The sequence below is a fragment of the Lemur catta genome, chromosome 10, assembly GCF_020740605.2.
Source record: "Lemur catta isolate mLemCat1 chromosome 10, mLemCat1.pri, whole genome shotgun sequence".
In the NCBI taxonomy this organism is placed as follows: Eukaryota; Metazoa; Chordata; class Mammalia; order Primates; family Lemuridae; genus Lemur; species Lemur catta.
Genome location: NC_059137.1, coordinates 5,267,423 through 5,287,885, shown reverse-complemented (window position 1 = coordinate 5,287,885; position 20,463 = coordinate 5,267,423). Strand labels below are relative to the sequence as shown.

At 57.6% G+C, this 20,463-nt stretch overlaps 1 protein-coding gene across 1 annotated transcript in view; it reads left to right on the top strand.

Annotated features, from left to right (window-relative positions):
- Window positions 1–20,463, top strand: part of LAMC3 (laminin subunit gamma 3) — a 57,723-nt gene that overhangs the window by 23,373 nt on the left and 13,887 nt on the right. Inside the window, exons 7-20 of the mRNA XM_045563728.1 lie at window positions 827–925; window positions 2,768–2,904; window positions 5,060–5,170; window positions 7,856–8,048; window positions 8,194–8,312; window positions 9,979–10,197; window positions 12,371–12,559; window positions 14,563–14,808; window positions 15,554–15,707; window positions 16,387–16,529; window positions 16,957–17,135; window positions 18,391–18,532; window positions 19,448–19,653; window positions 20,046–20,122. Coding sequence (XP_045419684.1) covers window positions 827–925; window positions 2,768–2,904; window positions 5,060–5,170; window positions 7,856–8,048; window positions 8,194–8,312; window positions 9,979–10,197; window positions 12,371–12,559; window positions 14,563–14,808; window positions 15,554–15,707; window positions 16,387–16,529; window positions 16,957–17,135; window positions 18,391–18,532; window positions 19,448–19,653; window positions 20,046–20,122 — 2,214 coding nt within the window. The remainder of the gene's footprint in view (window positions 1–826; window positions 926–2,767; window positions 2,905–5,059; window positions 5,171–7,855; window positions 8,049–8,193; window positions 8,313–9,978; window positions 10,198–12,370; window positions 12,560–14,562; window positions 14,809–15,553; window positions 15,708–16,386; window positions 16,530–16,956; window positions 17,136–18,390; window positions 18,533–19,447; window positions 19,654–20,045; window positions 20,123–20,463) is intronic.

The following is a 20,463-nucleotide window of genomic DNA, read 5'->3' as shown; positions in this document are numbered from 1 at the left end:
AGGGGCCCCGGGCCGGGACCTCACAAGGGCCCTCCAGCCCATTTACCATCACTCGACCGAGAAAATACACAACAATCCAAATAAATACAGCTGTTATAAATTCAGAAGCACTTTCAAATGAACTTGGCATTGGTTAATAGCAACAGCCTCCTCGTGTATTTGAAAGGCAGTGGAAATGTATTGGAGTGGGGGTATGGGGAGTCTCAGAGTCCTTGCAAAACACTCGGTGGTTCTGGGCAAAAAACTGGCCACTAGATGGGGACCTGGCTGCTTGCCCGGGGCCCCTCTGGCCTCTGGGCCTTTGCACGTGCCATTCTGGAGCATTCTGCCCACCCACCCGGTGTCTAGCAGACTCCTCATTCTTCAGTTCTCAGCTAAGGTGCCACTCTCCCACCTCCCACCTGCCCCTCAGCTGTGTCAGGTGCCCCTGCTTGGTGCTGCCACAGCCCCTTGGAGGTCTCCTCCCACAGCACCTATCACAGTGTGGGGTCCCTCCTCACTGGACCATGGGGTTCATGAGGGCGGGAGTTGTGCCTTGCCACATGGGTGGGGGGATGGGTGGAAGGAGGGGTGGAGGGAGAGATGCTTGGGTGGGTGAGTGAATGGGTGGAAGGGAGGTTGATGGATAGAAGGATGGAAGGATGGATGGATGGATGGATGGATGAGTGGGTGGGTGGGTCACTTCCTTGGCAAGGTGGGAACAAGGGCAGGTTCTGGGGTCCGTCTGCCTTCTGATGATCTTGGGAACAGGGAAGGGTAAGGAGTTTTGTCCCTAGGGTGGGCAGTTCCCACTGTGAAGTTGCTCATTGGACACTCTGCTTGGCAGACCCTGCACCTGTGATCCTGCTGGCAGCCTGGGCACCTGTGACCCCCGCAATGGGCGTTGCCCCTGCAAAGAGAATGTGGAAGGCAACCTGTGTGACAGGTGGGTGAGCTGACCCAGCAGTAACCCTTCTGGAAGTGACCCTGGGGGTCCCCGATGAGGCACCAAGGCTGCGGAGTGGAGGGAAGGGTGGGGGACGGTGGATCTGCCATCCAGGAAGGTGCTCAAAGACTTTATGGCGCTGTTTGTTCTGCCCCAACACCACGGGTGGTTCATAAGCTGAGAAAAGACGTCTTATTTCCCAGCTCAGAATTCTGAAAAGAAAGAGCTGGAAAGGGTAGGAGATCATCTCATCCCGAGATAGCAAGTACACAGTGCTCGTACCCTAACCCCCGTGCAGACATCATGGATGGAGCATAGCATGACCATGAGCCCTGCTGTGACCTCAGGCTCCTTCTCAACATCCTGCTTCGGGAAGCCCCTACCAATTGTGCTGAGATTCGAGGCTGTTTGCCATCCCCACGGTCCCACCGTGGTACACACGGGGCATCTGAACCCCAGTGAGAGGGAGGGTCCTGTCCAAGGTCACGCGGTCTGTAAACAGCCCCTGAGCTCTGGCAGTGGGGCTGGCAGGCAGATGTGGGTGTAGCTCCCTGGGTACAAGCTGTCTCCTTCTTGACTTTGTGTCTGACTCCCCAGGGCTGCTTGGGGGAAGAGCTGGTTCTAGGGCAGGGAAAAGACAAGATGAGCCCGGAGCATCTCGTGGTGCCAGGAGGCAAGGCAGTGCTGGGAAACAAAGACACATGCAAACAAGGCAGCCAGGCCAGGACGGGCTCCTGTGTCCAAAGGATATGGGAGCCAACCTGAAGGAGCTTCCAAAGCTGGGACGCTTTGAGCAACAAAATAAACAATGGCACTACTGGGTTATGACCCAGAGAATAATGTAAACATCCCCAAATCCGTACTGATGTAAATAGATGATTGAATAAATAAATAGAAGGAGTGAAGGGACAAACCTGCCTTGTGGAAGAATTCCAGATAATGCAGACGGAATGAGGGAAATAGAAACCCCCGCAGGGCGTGGCCACTGGGGCGCACTGGCGTTAGTGGGCAGAACTGTAAGGGGAGATGGGATATTGGCATAGTCTCAAAACAGCTCCCTCAAAATATTAGTTAATGACTGTGGTGGTTTTAACACATGTCCACAAGTTCTTTGACACTTCTCCCACCAGGAGGTGGAGCTTAAGTCCCCTCCTTTGGGGAATGGGCTGGGTTTAGTGACTCACTTCTAGAATACAGCATTGTACAGTGGAGACTGGCAGGCCACAGCTTCCCCAGGTGACGAAGCTAACATGCTCCGGTGCCACGTGGGATTTACAAGCCCCCACATGGTGTGATGAGACAGGCACCTCCCCTCTGCGTCTTTCCTCCTCAAACCCATAACCCGTCTGCTCATGAGAAAACAGACGAGCCCCAACTGAAGGGCATTCTAAAAAATACCAGACCGGTGCTTCTCAAAAGTGTCAAGGTCATGACAAGCACAGAAAGACCAAGACACGGTCACAGGTGGAGGAGAACAAGGACAGCACTGAACGCAGCGCCACAGCCTGGGTGGGGTCCTGGGGCAGAGAGCGGGCAGGGCTGGAATACGTGGAGAAACCCTGACAGAGTCTGGAGTTCAGCTGACATTAACCAATGTTAACGTCTCTGTGTTGATAAGTGTCCCTGGTAACGTCGGTGTCAGCCTCAGGGGATGCTACGTGAAGCAGATAAGGGAATCATCTGTACCGTCTTGGCAGCTCTTCTGTAATTCTGGAAAAAAATGTTTAAAAAACGTTTCCGCAGTGATTCTGGACTCGGGTTAGCCTAGCTGGGATGCCCTGGGCCTGCCCCTTCCTGGCCTGCTCATGTGGCCCCTGTGGACATGTCCTGCCTCCGTTCCAGGTGTCGCCCAGGGACATTTAACCTGCAGTCCCATAATCCCGCCGGCTGTAGCAGCTGCTTCTGCTACGGCCACTCCAAGGCGTGTGTGGCCGCCACCCAGTTCCAGGTGTACCACATCCGCTCCGATTTCCACCAGGGTAAGTGCCCCCGCAGCCACCTCCGGCAGGACAGCCGTCCTGCCCTGGGGAGATCATGTGTTGGTGGGGTGGGTGGGAGCGGCCCCTCGGTCACCCCCCATGGTGGAGAGGAGCCCACACAGCCCATGGGGTTGGGTGTGAGAAGGTGGCTCCCCAGGACCTACCTGTAACTTCTGGGTCCCTCCCTGGTCCCTGACTTTTTTCTTTACACTCCTGGATGGGGACTGGGGGTGTGACACCGTTTGGATCCTGGAGAGGAGTTTCTAGTTACCCTGTCAAGATTGGCCTCCGTTGGTGTGTCTAAAGCCTGGGGATTCAGGCTCAGTCTCCTGGCCTCCACTTATTGGGCACCTGCTGTATGCCAGGCATTGTGCTAGCTCCTGACGTGCAGGGAATCTCATTCTGCTCTTACAGATGACGTAACTGAGACCCAGGAAAGGTAGGTCACCTGCCTGAGGTCACGTAACTCAGCTGTTGGTGCTGGGGTTCACCAGCTCCTGAGTCTTACCCGCGTGTAGGCTCTGTCTGGGTCCTTGACTCCAGGTGGCACAGCTGAATCTTGGGAGCAGAGCTCTGAGCTTTGCGTCAGATCAGAGCATGCCTAGGCCCCACAGAGCGCCCCCTCCTCCAGCCTGGTCCAGGAGTAGGGACGGGGACAGAACCTCAGGGCTGGCTCTGGGGCGCCCTAGACGCGGGGGCCGCACGCCCTCTGCTGGACACCGCGCAGAGAGCAGGACCAAGGGTGTGTGGCTCGTGGTTGCGTGTTACCTGGAGTCCAGGTGTCAACGAAGGGCCAGGCTCATTTCTTAGACCCTGAGAACAGTGTCAGGATCTGTTGTCACCTTGAGCCAGGCCTGGGCTAGGCGCTGCAAGGGTGTCATCTCATTTTCTCTCACAGTTGCCTTTGGCCAACGGTTCCCAAACTTTTTGGTCTTTGGATCCCTTTATGTTCTTGATCTTGAAGGTTCCTGAGGACCAAAGCACTTTTATTCGTGTGGGTTGTTTACACAGATATTTACTGTATTAGAAATGAAAACAGTAATTTTTAAAATACCTAGTTATTAATTCATTTTAAAACAGCCATAGCGAACCTATTATGTAATAAAAATAACACAGTTCTGTGAAAAATAACTCTTTCCAGAAGATAAAGCATTTTGTGAGAAGAGAGCTGCTCGCTTCTTGTTCTCCTAAATCACTTTATGGTCTGGCTGAAGAGAGGCTCACGCTCAGTGGGCTCCTGCTGCTCAGTCTGCGGTGGTGTCATGCTTCCTGCAGCTTCTGGAAAGCTCCGCTGAATGCTTGTGAGAGAAAAAGAATTAGAAATGCAAATAACATGTTATTGTTAGTAAGAAGATAGTTTGCTCTCATGGACCCCAAGCAGGGGTCCCAGGGATCTCTTGGGGTCTCCGGACCAACTTTGAGAACTGCTGCCTGGGCCATACGTGCTTCATTTGTCCCCATTTTGCAGATGAGGAACCAGCTTCAGAGAGGTTAAGTAACTTGCCAAGGGTCACACAGCCCACAAGGAGCAGAGCCTAGTCCAGTACTGAGGAGCCTGGGTCCCCCCTCTCTGACATATCCCCCCTCTCTCCACCCCTTCCTTCTCGGCCCTCAGGGGCCCCAGGTGTTGGGTCTCCATCCCGTTGCCCAGCTGCCCTCAGAGAGCGCCCCCTTGAGGTCATTTGCTCTGTGCTGGACTGTGCCCCTCATTTACTGCTGCAGCCAGAGGGAGGAGGGTGGACTGAGCCAGCACTGGGGACCAAGGGGCCTGGGTTCCTGTCCTGGCTGGGCCCTTCCTAACCAGGTGCCTCCCTGCGGGCAATGGTGTTAATGACACACGTATCTGGAAGGCCTGGTGAGGTCATGGGTGAGAGAGTTCTCTGAAGCCCTGAAGACAAGGTCACGTCTAGTATTGTTACTGATGTCCCTGATGTCCCTAGGCCCCTACGTGGGGGTCTCCCGGCCGTGTCTTCATGTTGAGCTGAAACCTCCCCCTGAAAGGACAGGGCAGGCCCCAAGGTCTGTCCGTGCCCCAAGCAGAGCCTTCTCCTGGGGCTCCCTCCCACCCTAAGACCTCTGCTGGAGCTGTCACCTGGAATCCGCCCTCCGGGGCCTCACACTGACGGGCGTGTGTGTGTCTGTGTTTGCTGTGTAGGAGCCGAGGGCTGGTGGGCCAGAAGTGTGGGGGGCCCCGAGCACCCCCCAAGATGGAGCCTGAGTGGGGTCCTCCTGAGGCCTGAAGAAGAGGAGGAGCTCACGGCACCAGGTACCTGCCAGCCCCAGGCAGGGCGTACTGCCTGTGTGGGTTTCCTCGGCTGCTGTAACAAATTGCCACAAATTTAATTGCAGCAAACAGCACAGGTTTATTCTGTTAGTGTTTTGGAGGCCAGAACATTTTAGCTCGCATGGGGCTAAAATCAGGGTGCTAGCAGGGCCACGTTCCTTCTGGAGGCTCCAGGGGAGAATCCATCCCTTGGCTTCCCCAGCTTCTAGAGGCTGCCTGTGTGCCGTGGCTCGTGGCCCCGTCGTCTTCAAAGGGGGCCGGGTCTCTCCCACGTCCCATCCCTGACTCCGACTCTCCCTGCTCCCTCTTCTATCTTTAATGGACCCTTGTGATTACGTGGGGCCCAGCTAGATCATCTGAGATGCCCCCTTACCAAGGGTCAGCGATTAGGACATGGCCACCTTTGGGGGTTGTTATTCTGCCGTCAGACCACGGTGTGTGATGAAACCCCCGTTTTCCTGGTCACAGCCTTGCCACCTGGGGCTCCTTCGGTGGCACAGAGCCCCGGCCACTGTTAGGCCCCAGGCAACCCCTGTGCGTTTCCCATCAGCTCTTCACCCCTCCAGGCCACCGCACCCCATGCCCAGGGCCGTGGGATTCCTGCAAAGGGAAGGGAGGTCTTGGTGGTTGTGCACCACCCCCGCCAATCAAGGGAACTCGCGTCTCCTGGACACTGTCTATGTCCCAGAGCCAGGAGCCTGGAGCCCATTCCTAGCTCCACTGTGGCCAGATCGGGATCTGCCGGCTCCCCGCCAGTCCTGCCCTTTCCCTCCCTCTCCAGGAGGGGCTGGGTGACGATGCCATAGGTGTCAGGAGCGTGTGCCCCACAGCCAGGAAGCAAAAAACCCTCAGGCCCCCTCATGGGGCAGATGCTCCAAGCTCAGAGGTCCATGAGCGGAAAACATGCTCAGGGCTCTGTTGATATATTTGAGAAAAAGAAGTTATTCATTCAAGAAGTGTTTGCTGGGTGCTGGGAACACTGCAGGGGCGACACAGGTGGACGCCCTGCCCCTACCGCGCCTGTGGCCGGCAGCTCCTGGAGCTGCCTGGGCAGCTGGGGTGAGGGCACAGCGGGGAGGGAGCACGGAAACAAGCCTCTGGGCTCCCTGGTGTGACGGCTCTCGGGGTTAACGAACACACGTACCCTCTGGCCCAGTGGGGCCCCTTCAATGTCCTGCCTGCTGGCATCTGTACTGGGGCAGAGATGTGTAGCGCGGGTGCAGTGAGGAGAGGGGGCTGCTGGGCCCGCTGTCGGACTGATGCAGGCGTTAGAGACTGCGCGTGGCAGAACAGCACGTGGAATCATCGTACGTGCGGCGTGTGTGTGGACAAGGACGGCAGGTGAGCATCGCACTCGCGCTGGTGACTGACGCTGGGCGCTGAATTGGGGTGCAGCTGGGGTGGGGCCACCAAGCCCCAGGGCTCCCTGGTTGGAGGCTGCTCCCTGCACAGGTGAGCAAATCCAGCCAGAAAACGCTCATGGGCAGAGGCGTGCAGGGACTTCCAGCTTGTTCAGGACCTGCCCACCGAAGTTGTGGCAGGGTGGGCGACAGAATTTGAGGGACCCACTGCTGAATTAAAATTTCCCAAAAAGTAGAGGAAAACTGTCATTAAAGGTACTAAGATAGAAATGCTTTGTCCTTTCTTCTGCAGTTTCACCCTCAGTTTGTCACGGTGTTTTCATGTTTGCTATTTGATGCCATTCTAGGTAAAGAAAAGCTAACACTTTAAGTTATTGGCATGAATTTTATCATTCATTTTGATGTTGTGCAGTGCTGACGCAAGCAAATGCCGGAGCGTTTAACTCGTGTGTGGAAGCACTGAAATAACATCTGGTTTTCGTCGCTGATATGTAGATGTGTATTTTGTTCCCATCAGGACAGTGGAAACACTGCACAAAACGACCCAGCCATTGTTATTTGATACGCACATGTTCCGCCAACACGGTCTGCCCTTGCTTGCTTGTGAGTGAGCAACGTCTGCAAGGGAAAGAGGAAGGAAGGGCGGCCTGTTCCCTCTCCTTCTAGGCCATGGCTTTCGGCATAAGTGTTTGGCTAACACAGGGAAGTAACACGAGTGGGAAAGCATCACACAGGCCTCCTTGGTTGTCCGTGTTCTCAGAACACCTGTGACGTCTCCCCAAGTTTAGAGCAAGTTCTGATAGGAACGGGAGGCGCGGCCTGGGGCCTGGCAGCCTCTCTGCTTAACCAGCCAGAGCGCGCTTTCCGCGTCCTCACCTGGAGTCCAACCTCCCACACGCTGGGGGCACAGGAATTCTGTGCTCATGGGCCATCGTGAGGACTACACGTGAGTGGGTGGCAAGGCACTGCTCACGTACAGACTCCACTGTCCCATCGGACATCACTTACAAACCTAAGTTCAAAGATGAAATTTTTAAGAATATCAAGGCAATGACAGCAGAGCGTGAAACTAAGCGTGGGGCCCCGTGCAACTACCCGGGTCACACACCTGTGAAGCCAGGGACAGACAGGCTGCAGAGGCGTGGGCTGGCCACCCCCAGGGTCTGCTGTGCAGGGAGCCTTGGTTTTCTACTCGCTTCGCTGCAGTTTTATCTTGTCTGAATGTTTAGTTGCCAATAAAATCAATATAGACACTTAAAATCAAGCTAACTATATGAAGACTGTCAAAACTTTCTCTTGTCTTCAGAGAAGTTCCTGGGAGACCAGCGGTTCAGCTATGGGCAGCCCCTCACACTGACCTTCCGGGTGCCCCCCGGGGGCTCCCCACCCCCCGTGCATCTGAGGCTGGAAGGGGCAGGCTTGGCCCTGTCTCTGAGGCACTCCAGCCTGTCCAGCCCCCAGGACACCCGGCAGCCCGGGGAGACACAGCTCAGGTTCCTGTAAGTGTCCCCCTCCATCCTGAGAGGTGGGGGTCAGGGTGGTCTCTGAGGTGCGGGCACACTTCCAATGCCCCTGTGGTCATTCCCAGTCCTTGGTGCCACCTGCCCCGTGTCGGGTTCTTGCTTTGACTGCTTCTCTCTCCAGCCTGCAGGAGACCTCCGAGGACGTGGACCCTCCACTGCCCCCCTTCCACTTCCAGCGGCTCCTCACCAACCTGACCAGTCTCCGCATCTGTGCCGGCCGCCGGAGCCCAGGCCCTGCCGGTCAGTGACGATAGCAACGGTCCCCCAAGACCCGAGCACTTGCCAGGTCCCAGGACTGGGCTGGGCTCCTTTGGGCGTGTCCTTATCACCTTCTCACAGCAGAGTGGTTATTGTCCTACTTTACCAAGAAGGAATTTGAGCTCAGAGAGGTCAGGACACTTGCCCAAGGTCACATAACCTATAAAGACAGCAGGAATTGTGGCTGAGAACAGAGGCAGGGGCTAGACAGGTGAGGGGTCTGAGGATAGACAGCTCTAAGGGGCAGGTGTGTGGCCAGTGAAGCAGCCAAGAGGGTGGGCGTGGTCACTCCACCGTCACTCTCAGTCCCTGCCGCAGGGCAGCCTGGGTTCCCCGGGAGAGCGGCTCCCCTGCTGGTCACTGGCAGTGTTGCACCTAAGGCGCCCAAGAGAGGTCGGTCTGGTTTTCTGTGTCTTCCCAAAGAGGGGGCTGCGTCATCACACATCACTGACAGGCACCCTGGTCTCACAGTGATTGACACGGTATCCTCCGACCTGTTCCTAGGGACAACATACCTAAACACAATGTGAGAAGTCAATGTATACTAATATCCTAACTATAGCATACAGAATACACAAGAGGGAAGGAAATGATATGAAGACAATCCTGTGAGTTCCAAATGGTCAGTGCTCAGGCGTGAGCACACTAGAAGACGTAGGAAGTGGTCAGAGCTTCCCTGCTGTCGTGAGTAAGCTGGGGTTTAGGAGAAGCAAGACACACAGAAGCCGTTTACATGCGCGGAGGGCAGGGTGCGGAGACAGAGGCAGGGTGGCCAGTGCAAGGACAGAAGCCAGCGGGGTCAGCAGTAACCCGCAGATGGGGGTGAGGAGTCACTGAGGGCAGCTGTCACCGGCAGGCCAGGGCACGGGGAGAAAGGGTGGCACAGCTCCGCCACCTTCACCAGCGAGGTTCTTAGAAAAGCTTACTTGGGCCTGGTAGTTTGGTTTCATTGCCTCTCGAGGGAGAACACTCGGCAGAGTGACCGTTCGTTTGTGCGTCAACCCTGTGAAATCAAGTTTCGAACATTCAATCGGACATGATTGACACCTATTCTCTATTCTTTACAGTTGTCATTTTGAGATCATAACTAACTGGGAATCATGAGTGAGGAAGCTGCAGAAGGGGCCGCTGGTGGGATAGTTGTAATGACGATGGTGACTGAGCCCAGGGGCTGGGCCGTCATCACCGGTGAATGGCTGTCGGGAAAATTCTGAACGAAACAAAGCACAGTGTTCCCTCCACCTGCGCGCACCTGCGCCCTGGACAGTTCCATACGCATTTGCAGCATTCAAAAATGCCTCGTAGCCAGTGCAGTGGCACATGCCTGTAGTCCCAGCTACTCAGGAGGCTGAGGCGGAGGGATCACGTGAGTTCGAAACCAGCCTGAGTGATATCTCGAGACCCCGGCTTAAAAGAAAAGAACCTCGTGCCTATGTGTAAAGTGGAGTTGGGGTCTAGGCTCAGTTGTTTACAGAGGGGTTTTCTGCCCTTTCAGCAGGACATTTGAGGGTCACAGGGGGAGTTTCCGCACATCCCTGTGATAACATCATTGATTCATAGGCTGTCTTTATCCACCTAGGCCTGTCGCGTACGTGAATAGGAAGGTTTGGGGAGAAACACGTGCAGGTCTTTCTCTTCTGCTCTGCAGGCCAGGTGTTCCTGACCAAGGTCCAGCTCACGTCCGCCCGGCGGGGGCTGTCCCCCCCAGCCTCCTGGGTGGAGACCTGCTCATGTCCCAAGGGCTACACGGGCCAGTTCTGTGAATCCTGCGCTCCAGGATACAAGAGGGAGACACCACGAGGGGGTCCCTATGCCAACTGTGTGCCTTGTACCTGTAACCAGCATGGCACCTGTGACCCCAACACAGGTGAGTCTCCCAGTACCCCAGCCTGAGGCCACCTGGGCTATAGCCACAACAGTGAGATGGGTACTGGCCCAGATGGGGTCAGCCTGTGACAGGTGCCAAGGTCTTGGCCAAGCTGTGGGGACACGTGGGCATTGAGCCATCTTGCTCTACCTGCCTGGGCATCTCGCATTTCAATAAAGGTAGTGACTGGAATTGATTGAAGTATCAGGCTCTGTACCAAGGACTTTGTATGCATCAGGTCTCCGCAGGCCATCTGTCCCTGGCCCACCCTCTCTCTGGGCTATCCTTCCTCCCAGGAAGGGCCAGGCAAAGGCCTCAGGGGTCCTGCCGTGCAGGGACTGCCATAAGGAAGGACAGAGGCATTAGCAGGCAGGTGACAGCGGGGAGCTCTCATGAAGGTTATGAGGTAACAGCAGCTAACATGTCAATCTAGAGCCACAAATCTGCCACCCTCACACCTTAGTGGCCTTGGCAAAGTCACCTCCCTCCCCAAGCCTGCTTGCTCCTCTGTAAAGTGGGGAGAATGACGGTAAATACACCACTGAGGTCATGCAGTGACGAGGCCATGCAGAAGTCAGGAAACCCCCAGGCTCTGCAAACACAGCCGTGGTTTCCGCCAAAGCTCAGCCGTTGCTACCTGGGCTCGCCTTACAGTCTTCACTTGGGGAATGCAGGAAACAAAAGTCCCCACTTTTCAGGGTTGTCGGGAAATAAAATAGTGTCACCAGCTTCCTCCCCCTGCTAGCCACCGTTTTACATGCTGCATCACTGAGTCCCGCAGAGCTCCCTGGGAGTGCTGGGACCATTGCTGTCCCGGCTCCAGGTGGGGGACAGCGTGGCCGCATGGCCAGCAGGTGGCAGAGCCACACCGCCCCGCAGCCCTGGACTCCAGGGCAGCTGGTCACTCCCAGCTGTTCCTACTCAGGCACAGAGGGCGCTCTGCAGGGCACGTGGCCTCTCCACCCACACCCAGGCCTCTCCCCAGAGCCTGTGGGCTCTCTCTCAGAAGGGGAAGGCCAGCTCAGCACTTTTTCCCCTAAAAAGATAGCAGCCTGGGAGTCAGCAGACATAGCCAGGGCTGGTAAGCACACGGGGGCATCCTCCCTCCTCGTGCCCACGGCAGGCATCACTAATCAAGCGGGACAGGGCCTCGTAATCCCTCCCCCGGCCCTGCTCCAGGCAGCCCCTCTTGAGGAAGCAGCGTCCTTCTACATCCTGGGACCAGATTGTCACCCCCATGTAGCTCTGGCCCTGCCATGACTCCCACTCTGTTTGGGCAAATCCTCATCTGTGAAAGGGCTGGGAGGAGTCAGGAGCCTGTGGGTGCTGGGCCCAGGCAGGGACAGTTCCCCCGGGTGCCACCCCTGCTGTGTGTGTCCACCCAGGGCTCCACTCATCTCCTGGCTGGGCACAGCTGGGGGCCTCCAGGAGGGGTGGCCTTGGTTAACCCTTTCTAAACCAGGTTTCTCACGTGACCCCTGGCAGTGGGGCCTCCCTTCCCAAGCGCCTGGGCTCTGAGCAGACTCCAGGAACTATCAGGCTGGAGAAGGGTTTGCAGAATCCACCATCTTCCAAAGCCAGAGGCAGGGACGGGGTTCCATTCGCTGAGACCAGGCATCTTCAGGGTACCCCCAGGCCCCACAAAAGGAGCCTCTTTGCAAAGCTGTATGAAGGCCTGAATCCCAGATCCATGTGTGCCTTAGGGCCGGTCAAGCTTCCTTTGGTCCCTTTGAGTTAAGAGGACAACGTCGTGAGAGTGGAGGGTGGCTGTGTTGCCTGTTGGTTCAGAGGTTTCGGGATACAAGGTAGTAACAGCACTGCCCGTCTGTGTGCCCGGGAGCGCGAAGCGCTTTGAGCGCGTGGCTCACTGAGCGCTGGTGAAAACCTCTGAAGTCAGTGCCGCTGTTATTCCCACCTTGCAGGTGAGGAACTGAGGCATGGGGTGTTAGACGACTCGCCCAGGTTCACGTGGGCTGTAAGTGGCGGACTCAAACCCAGGTTGAATGGGCTCCAGCCTGGACTCTTCACCTCGGCCGAGCTGCCTCCACCGTGGGAGGGTTCCCGAGCCACTTCTACCCAGGATGTGCTCTGTGACCTCCCCCACCAGGACGCCCACCATCTCGGGTGTCCTGGGGTCAGGCAACGGTAGGCAGGTGCTTGTCTCACCCCTCAGGGATCTGTGTGTGCGGCCACCACACCGAGGGCCCGTCCTGTGAGCGCTGCGTGCCTGGTTTCTATGGCAAGCCCTACACAGGCCAAGCTGACGACTGCCAGCCCTGCCCCTGCCCCGGACACTCAGCCTGCACGACCGTCCCAGAGAGCGGGGAGGTGGTGTGCACCCACTGTCCCCCAGGCCAGAGAGGTGAGTGGCCCAGAGTGGCCCCACAGGAGGGCCCAGCTCCGATGCTCTGACTCTGCCCTGGGTTTGGGGTGTGGCGGGTGGCAAGAGCCCAGCTCGGGGGTGGCAGGTATGACTTCTGGGAACACTGAGTCCCTCAGCCCCATCGCCAGCCCCAGGCTGCTGTGGGTTTCTGGCAGACTGTGGGCCACTGAGCTTTTGAAAATACCTGCGTCCGGGCCTTGGCCCAGAGAGCCTGGTGTAGCTGGAGGTGGGGCCCAGGAATGTGGATTCCTAGCAAGTCCCCAGGGTGATTGCGGTGCACAGCTAAGGCGGAGACCTTTGATTAAACTTCCAGCTTTTAAACACGTCATCAGGCAATGTGTGAGGAAGCAACTCCGCTGCCCAGCCTCCATTCTTCTCTCTCAGAGACAGCCTCAACGTCTGATTTTTTCAAAAACAGCTTTATCAGGATATTATTCACATGCCCAACACTTTATCCATTTTAAGTTTACAATGACTTTTGGCATATTGCATTAATAATTTTTTATTGTGGTAACACACATAACACAAAATTTGCCATCTTCACCATTCCTAAGCTTGTGACTCAGTGTCATGGAGTGTTAATACATTCACGGTGTCACGCAGCCATCACCACCACCTGTCTCCAGACCTTTCCTCATCCCACACAGAAGCCGCACCCATCTGGCTCACTGTCTAGTAGCACTCCGCCTGCAGCCCCTGGTGACAACTGTCGTCCTTTCTATCTCTCTGCATTTAACTAGTCCAGGTGTCTCATTTAAGTGGACTCACACAACATTTATCCTTTTGTGTCTGGCTTGTTTCACTTAGTGTAGTGTTTTCAAGCCTCCTAGATGTCTGGTTTTGCTTTTGGTACCTGTGGCTGCATTAAATCGGTCCTGTCAAATGCGCTGCCTCCCTGGGACCATTCTGAGCACAGCTGCCCGGCAGCTAGCAGGGCTGGGCGGACGGCCCCAGAGCAGGTAGCCCAAGAATCAAGGGATTGAGGTCCCACTGTGGGACCCTGCAACCCACGGACCACCACTCTGTCCCTCCATCTCTGTAACCTTCCCCATGTGTCTGGCTCACCACTGTGGCTGTCCTGATCTGAGATGTGAGGGAGGCCCACCCAACGAGAGTGGACAGTGGGAGCCTCAGGCTGACCCGGGCTGAGTGTACCCAGGGGAGGATTTCAGGGGAGCAGGCCCTGGGAGGGAGGGTTGCCTGGATGGACTGTGTAGATCGGGGGCCTCTGCCCTGTCTCTACTAAAAACAGAAAAAATTAGCCGGGCATGGTGGCACATGCCCGTAGTCCCAGCTACTCGGGAGGCTGAGGCAGGAGGATTGCTTGAGCCCAGGAGTTTGAGGTTGCTGTGAGCTAGGCTGACGCCACGGCACTCTAGCCTGGGCGACAGAGCGAGACTCTGTCTCAAAAAAAAAAAAAAAAGCCCCACAGGTGAAGGGACCAGGAGCTGCACATGGAAAAGCAGCTGAGAGGAGGAAGAAGATTAGGGGGAGGACGATGGGAAGGAGGGAGCAGGGACATTGGACAGTGGCAGTGAAGGTGAAGAGGAGTAGGAAGAGTGGTGAAGATAATGGTGAAGCTAATGTGAGGTGAGGATGCTGAAGGTGACTGAGGTGCTGATGGAGACAATGGTGAGGGCAGTGGTGACGGTGACAAGGATGATGAGGGTGACGAGGTGATAACAGCACTACTACGGAGCACTTACCACATGCGAGGTTGCACGTTCAGTGCTTTGTGCAAATATGTCCCCGAACCCTTTCAACAGTCCTGAGGGAGCTGCCGTTGTTGTCTCCACTTTACAGACAAGGAGCCTGAGTTCAGAGAGGCACAGTGGCTTGCCCGAGATCACACAGCCAGTGGGCAGCGCTGGGGCCCCGCGTCTGCCTGACCCAGAGCCCAGGCTCTGCCCCTGGAGGAGCCCGAGGGTGCCCCTCTCCTGTGGGCCCCGCAGCGCCCTCACACCTGTCCCCGCTACACACAGGGCGGCGCTGTGAGATCTGTGATGATGGCTTTTTTGGGGACCCGCTGGGGTTTTCCGGGGCCCCCCAGCCCTGCCGCCAGTGCCAGTGCAACGGAAATGTGGACCCCAACGCTGTGGGCAACTGTGACCCCCTGTCCGGCCGCTGCTTGCGCTGCTTGCGCAACACGACGGGGGATCGCTGTGAGCGCTGCCGGGAAGGCTTCTACGGGAGCGCCCTGGCCCCGCGGCCCGCAGGCAGATGCGCGCGTGAGTACCCACCTCTCGGACCCTCGGGTGGGGCACAGTGGGCCCCTATCCTTTGCCTCGGCTCAGGGTCCAGGTGGGGCAGCCCCTCTGCGAGGCTGTGCAGCTGTGGGCAGGTTGCTCCCCTCCTCTGTCTCCTTGTCTAGAGCCTGTAAGGGTTTGGCCTCCTCCTGGGTCTCTTTCACCCCTGAGATCCAGCTCTGCTGCTGCGACTTGTTCCCTGCCTTGGTAGTTTAGCACTTATCTCATACCCTGCAGTTAGCTTGTAAGGCTGACCCGGCCACCGTCCGCCCCTGGGTTAACACTCAGCCCTCTGTGCCCCTCGGGGCCACAGCAGCCTCAGCCCGTGGGAGCTCCCAGAAGCCCACAGGAGAGAAGCGCTGCCTTAGCCCCAGACTGACTTGCTTGGGGGCCCTTTCCCACGCAGCCCCTTTGGGAAGCACCGCGCCGGCCAGGGTGCGGTGCTGCCCTTGCCGTGGCCAGGAGAGCAGGGCCACATGACCCAGGGCAGCGGGTGCAGGGCTCTGCCTCTGACCCACGCCCGAGTCACTGCCCTTCTCTCCAGCCTGCCAGGGCCCAGGGCATAGCCAGTGGGCTGAGATTTGAGTTCAGCCCTAGAACCTTCTTCCAGGAGGGGCTTAGGAATCTGGACTGAATGTGCTTCATCACCGGGGGCTCCCCCATCTTCCCTGGCTCTCTTGGACCCCCCAAAAGGCTGAGCAACAGCCCTTCCTACTCCCACCCCCAGCCTGCAGCTGCAACCCCGGGGGCTCGGTCGGTGAGCAGACACCCTGCGACCCAGTGACGGGTCAGTGCTCCTGCCTGCCTCACGTGACTGGGCGGGACTGCAGCCGCTGCAGCCCAGGCTTCTTCGACCTCCAGCCCGGGAGGGGCTGCCGGAGGTAGGTGGGTCAGGGCTGTGGGTGCCCTGGGGCCCTCGCCAGGGTGGAAGAAGGCACCAGGCAGCCTCCAGGGAGGGGCCTGGTTGGAAAGGTGTCATCCTAGGCCCTCTGCCAGGTACACTGTGCCCTTCACCAAATGGGGACAAAGGGACTATCCCTTGGCGTCACACTCATGGCCCTGCCAGCCCAGGTCCCAGGCCAAGAGCAGCCCTAGGGGACGTCTGAGTGGGCAGGTGGCCAGTTTGGTCTCCGATTCCCTTCTCAGTGACGCCCATCACTGGGTGGCCTTTTTGGCCACAGTAGCACCTTAGACAAGTGTCTTTAGGGAACAATGGAGGACTCCAGGGAAATGATGAATGAAACAAACAGGTTTCTTCCTTGCGGGACTTTTCAGTACCTTTAATATGCTGATTGCATTGTGACTTTCCAATGGAGGGGTATAGTCTCTCCAAGGTGTATTTGTTCCCATAGCCTTTTTTCTTATCTTTTGGCAAGCATCCTGCGAGACTTGTACTTCCCAGGGCACAGCTTGGGGAAGCTGATGACATGCACTGACAGGAGATGGGCCTGGCAGTAGAGCGCCGTGATCCGAAGGCCCCTGGCCAGCTGCAGGCAGCACAGACCGCGCTAGGAGTGGCCCAGAGCTTGCCTGAGACCAGGGTTCTTTCCCTTGTCACAGCTGTGAGTGCCACCCACTGGGCTCCCAGGAGGACCAGTGCCACCCCAGGACTGGGCAGTGCCCCTGTCGCCCAGGCGTAGTGGGCCAGGCTTGTGACAGATGCCAGCTCGGTTTCTTTGGCTTCTCCATCAAGGGCTGCCGGGGTAAGGAGGCTGGGGCCTTCCCAAACTGCGTGGAGGGTGGGCCTGAGGTCTCAGGGCAGGATGACCAGTGGGAGGATGCGTGTGGCAGGAGAGAGGATGGTCAGACACAGGGCAGATCTCCTAAGAGCAGCTAAGTTCCTGTGTGCCTGGGGCCATCTTGTCACCTCTCTGGGCCTTGGTTTCTTCACCTGCATGGTTGGACTGCATTGGCAGTTCCCAAACCTGGCTGGTCCTCGGATCCCCAGGGGACGTTCAAGTAAGTCAGGCTCTCAGTCGTCACCTTCAATCTCCTAAATCGGAATTTTCAGGGAAGGACCTGGGAATCTGTACATGAGGCTGCTTGGGGGCGGGGTTCTGGGAGCCCAGGGGGTTCCAGTGTGGGGGTGGCCATCAGGGCACCCAGCGCCTGCTGCCACCGCCCCACCAGCCTGCAGGTGCTCCCCGCTGGGCGCTGCCTCAGCCCAGTGCCACGAGAACAGCACGTGCGTGTGCAGGCCTGGCTTTGCGGGCTACAAGTGTGACCGCTGCCATGACAACTTCTTCCTCACGGCGGGCGGCACACGGTGCCAGGAGTGCCCACTCTGCTACGGCCTGGTGCAGGAGGAGGTGAGTCTGCCAGCCCAGGCCCCTCCTTCCTGTTATCTCACGTTCCCAGCAAGTGCCAGCTGCGTGCCAGGCGCTGGCCCTGCGGGCCCAGGGCTGCCCTCTCCCTGTGCCCACCCTGCCTCCCAGCCCTTCCAGCCCGGCCCTTCCCCTGCTCGGGTGGCAATTGTCAGCTGCCCTTCTGGACCACCCTGGGCCGAGGTCCCACACTTTGTCAGGTTCACTGGGGATGAGACCCCAGATGACCCCTTGGTAGGGAGGGGCAACAGGAGGTGATGCCCATTCCGGGACAGAAATAGAATTTTAAGTGGGGCGGGGGTGGTACAGGAGGCCGGAACTCCAGCTCTGGGGTTAACCCGTCGGGGTTCCCCACCGCCCCCGCCACATTAGCTGCCACGTACCCAGGCAGGCGGCAGCCTGGTAAGCCTCAGTCTCTCCCGCTCCAAACCGTAGATAGTTCAGGCCTACGTCCCCCACCAGAAACCAGGGGCAGCTTCCCTGCGTGCGGTGTCGTAGGAAGATAAGGAGGCCTGTACGGAACACCAGGTGACATCCCCAGCTGCACGTGGGCCGGTCCCCACGATCAAACCCCTTGATATTTCTGCAGGAAAACAGATGAGTGTTTATACCAAGTGGGTAAATAAAGACCACAAGTAACCTGTTTCAGAACAGTTTTACTTCCAGATCAGCGCAGGTCAGATTTTGCCGTCGAGTAAGGAATGGAAATCCATGTGGTCTTTCAGAGTGTTCAGGTTTTGGAATCAAGGACAGGGCTAGGGACCTGTGCCCTGCCACTCAGAGTGGGTATGGGGACACTGCGGCTGGCACCTAATAAGTGCTCTGTAAACGCAGTTATCGTTCACCTGACTAAAAGGCAGTGCTGGGACATTCATAGCACACACTCAGCCAGCAAGTGTCCCCAGCACACCTGCTCCGTGCCAAGCCCTGGGCATGCAGGGAACAGGACGGACAGAAATCCTTGTGGAGCTTCCCTTCCCGCCCCTCACTTGCTCCCATGGCAGGACAGAGGTTGATCAGCTGAGTGTCAGCAGGTGCCGTGGCCGTGAGAAGGGAAGGGACAGCTACGCTGGGGTGGGCAGTGTTGGCTCTCAGAGGTGTGTTGTGCCCTTAGCTTTGAGGCCCCAGGTAGGGTTTGGAGAAGGAAACCCGCAGGCAGAGCAGGCCAGGCCGAAGCCAGGGGGAGGTGTCTGGCCAGGACTTCTAGCCTCACATACCTTTTCTTCCCTGTCCCCTGCAGGCGGCCAAGCTGAAGGCCAGGCTGACCTTGATGGAGGGGTGGCTGCAGGGGTCTGACTGTGGCAGTCCCTGGGGACCACTAGACATTCTGCAGGGAGAGGCCCCACGGGGGGACGCCTACCAGGGCCACCACCTGCTGCCAGGTACGGCGAGAGGGCAGGGCGGGACACCGGGAAGCATGGGAGGGCCCTGCGGCACCTACAGTCTGGTCTCATTGATGCTTCGAGTGCTCTCACGATACAGTTCTGTAGCCCATGGACCTCCTACAATGTCCTTAGCACCCTCGGACTTGTCACTCTGTTAATACCAGCCTCTGTCCCTGCACCCCTTGCCCCACCCAGACTCTAAGCTCAGTGAGGACAGGATGGGTCCATTCATTTATTCACTCGCCCCACATGCTGAGCAGGGTCCTGCTGCCTTGATTCTCCACACTTTGCTCAACTCATATCCCCAGCACTGTGCTTGGCATGTGGAAAATAAATCAGTTAGAAAAAAGGAGGAGGCCCGTTACTAAAGCCAGGTGGAACTTGGCCCTGGGGCACAGAAATGCAGACAGCACTGAGAGCAAACTGATTCCTCGGTGAACTTTCCCGTTCATAAGCACCTCCGCTCCTTTAGCAGCCTGACACAGGGGAGCTGGGCACAGGTTGGCAGGACTGACTAGCGAAACAGGGCTCTCAGGGGCCACATCTTAAAACACCCGCACGTGAGCAATGTTGTGAATTACAGAGCTGACTTGAGCGGGGCGTCGCTGCTGTTCCTGATTCAGGAATTGCTAGTGTGGCTCTGGAAGACCTGGGTCCCTCCTGGTCCCCCGTGTGTGGCCGACTTACTGCACGTGGCACCCTGGGTCATGATTTGCCTTCTCTGGGCCTCAGCCTTTGCGTCTGTCAAATGCGGAGACATTTCCTTTGCAACTAACTGTTGGTGCCCGGGGCTGATGGTGGAGTTCAGCTTCCTGGGGAGAGTGGAGGGCACAGAATGGGGCCCGTGGGGCTGGGGGCTTTAGTGTGACATCTTGATGGCTCTGTGACTCGAGGGCTGTGGGCTTCCTGCAGGGGCCCGGGAAGCCCTCCTGGAGCAGATGACGGGCCTCGAGGGTGCCGTGAAGGCCTCCCTGGAGCAGCTCCGGGTGCTCAGCAAGGGTGCCCGCTGTGCCCAGGCCAGAGCCCAGAAGACCTGCGTCCAGCTGGCAGACCTCGAGGCAGCGCTGGCATCCTCAGAAGAGGAGATTCTGCACGCTGCCACTGTTCTCCAATCTCTGGTACCTCAGGGCACCCCTCCTGCTGAGCCTGGGCACTGATCCCTGCCCCAGCCCTGCCATTGCCCTGGTGACAGGCAGGCCTCCCACTTTGGGAGGCTCAGTTGCATCTGCAAAACGGGGACCGCCCTGTGCCTCCTGCGCGGGTTCAGTGAGATACAGTTTGCAAAGAGCAGGCACGTGGCGAGTAGGCAGTGGATGTGCACCGAGTGGCAGGCGGCGTCCTGTTTGGTGTTTCTGCAGCCTGGGACTCTGCTCCCTGGAGGCTGACTTTGTGGCTCTGTGTGTGTATAAAATTACTGGTGCCGTTCAGTTCTGCCCAGTAATTTAGCAAGACGTGGCCCTTGACCTTCAGGCCTGGGACATCAGTCTCTCTTTTCCTCTTTTCTCTAAAGGTGATTCCTCAGGAAGGGCCCGGCCAGCCCAGCCCATGGAGCCATCTGGCCGCGGAGGCCCGCGCCCTTGCCAGGAGGTGAGCCCCAAGGCACCGGGGGGTTCCAGGTCGGGGTCAGCCCCACAGGATCAGATGACGAGAGAGCTGCCTGGTGGGGGCCAGGGGCTGGGGGCGGGGGGGGGGGCAGGTGTCACCACCACGAGAGGATGAGGAGAAGAATGGATGGAAGGGGAGTGTGAGCGCAGGGATGTTGGGGGCAAAGCTTGGACTGAAGGCATCTAAGAGCATCCACTGGCTTTTTGCTTTAATAACAGCTTTCTTGAGATATAATTCACGCACTGTACAATTCAGTGGTTTCACTATATCACAACGTTGTACAACCATCACCACCACCAATGTTAGGGCGTTGCATCACCACG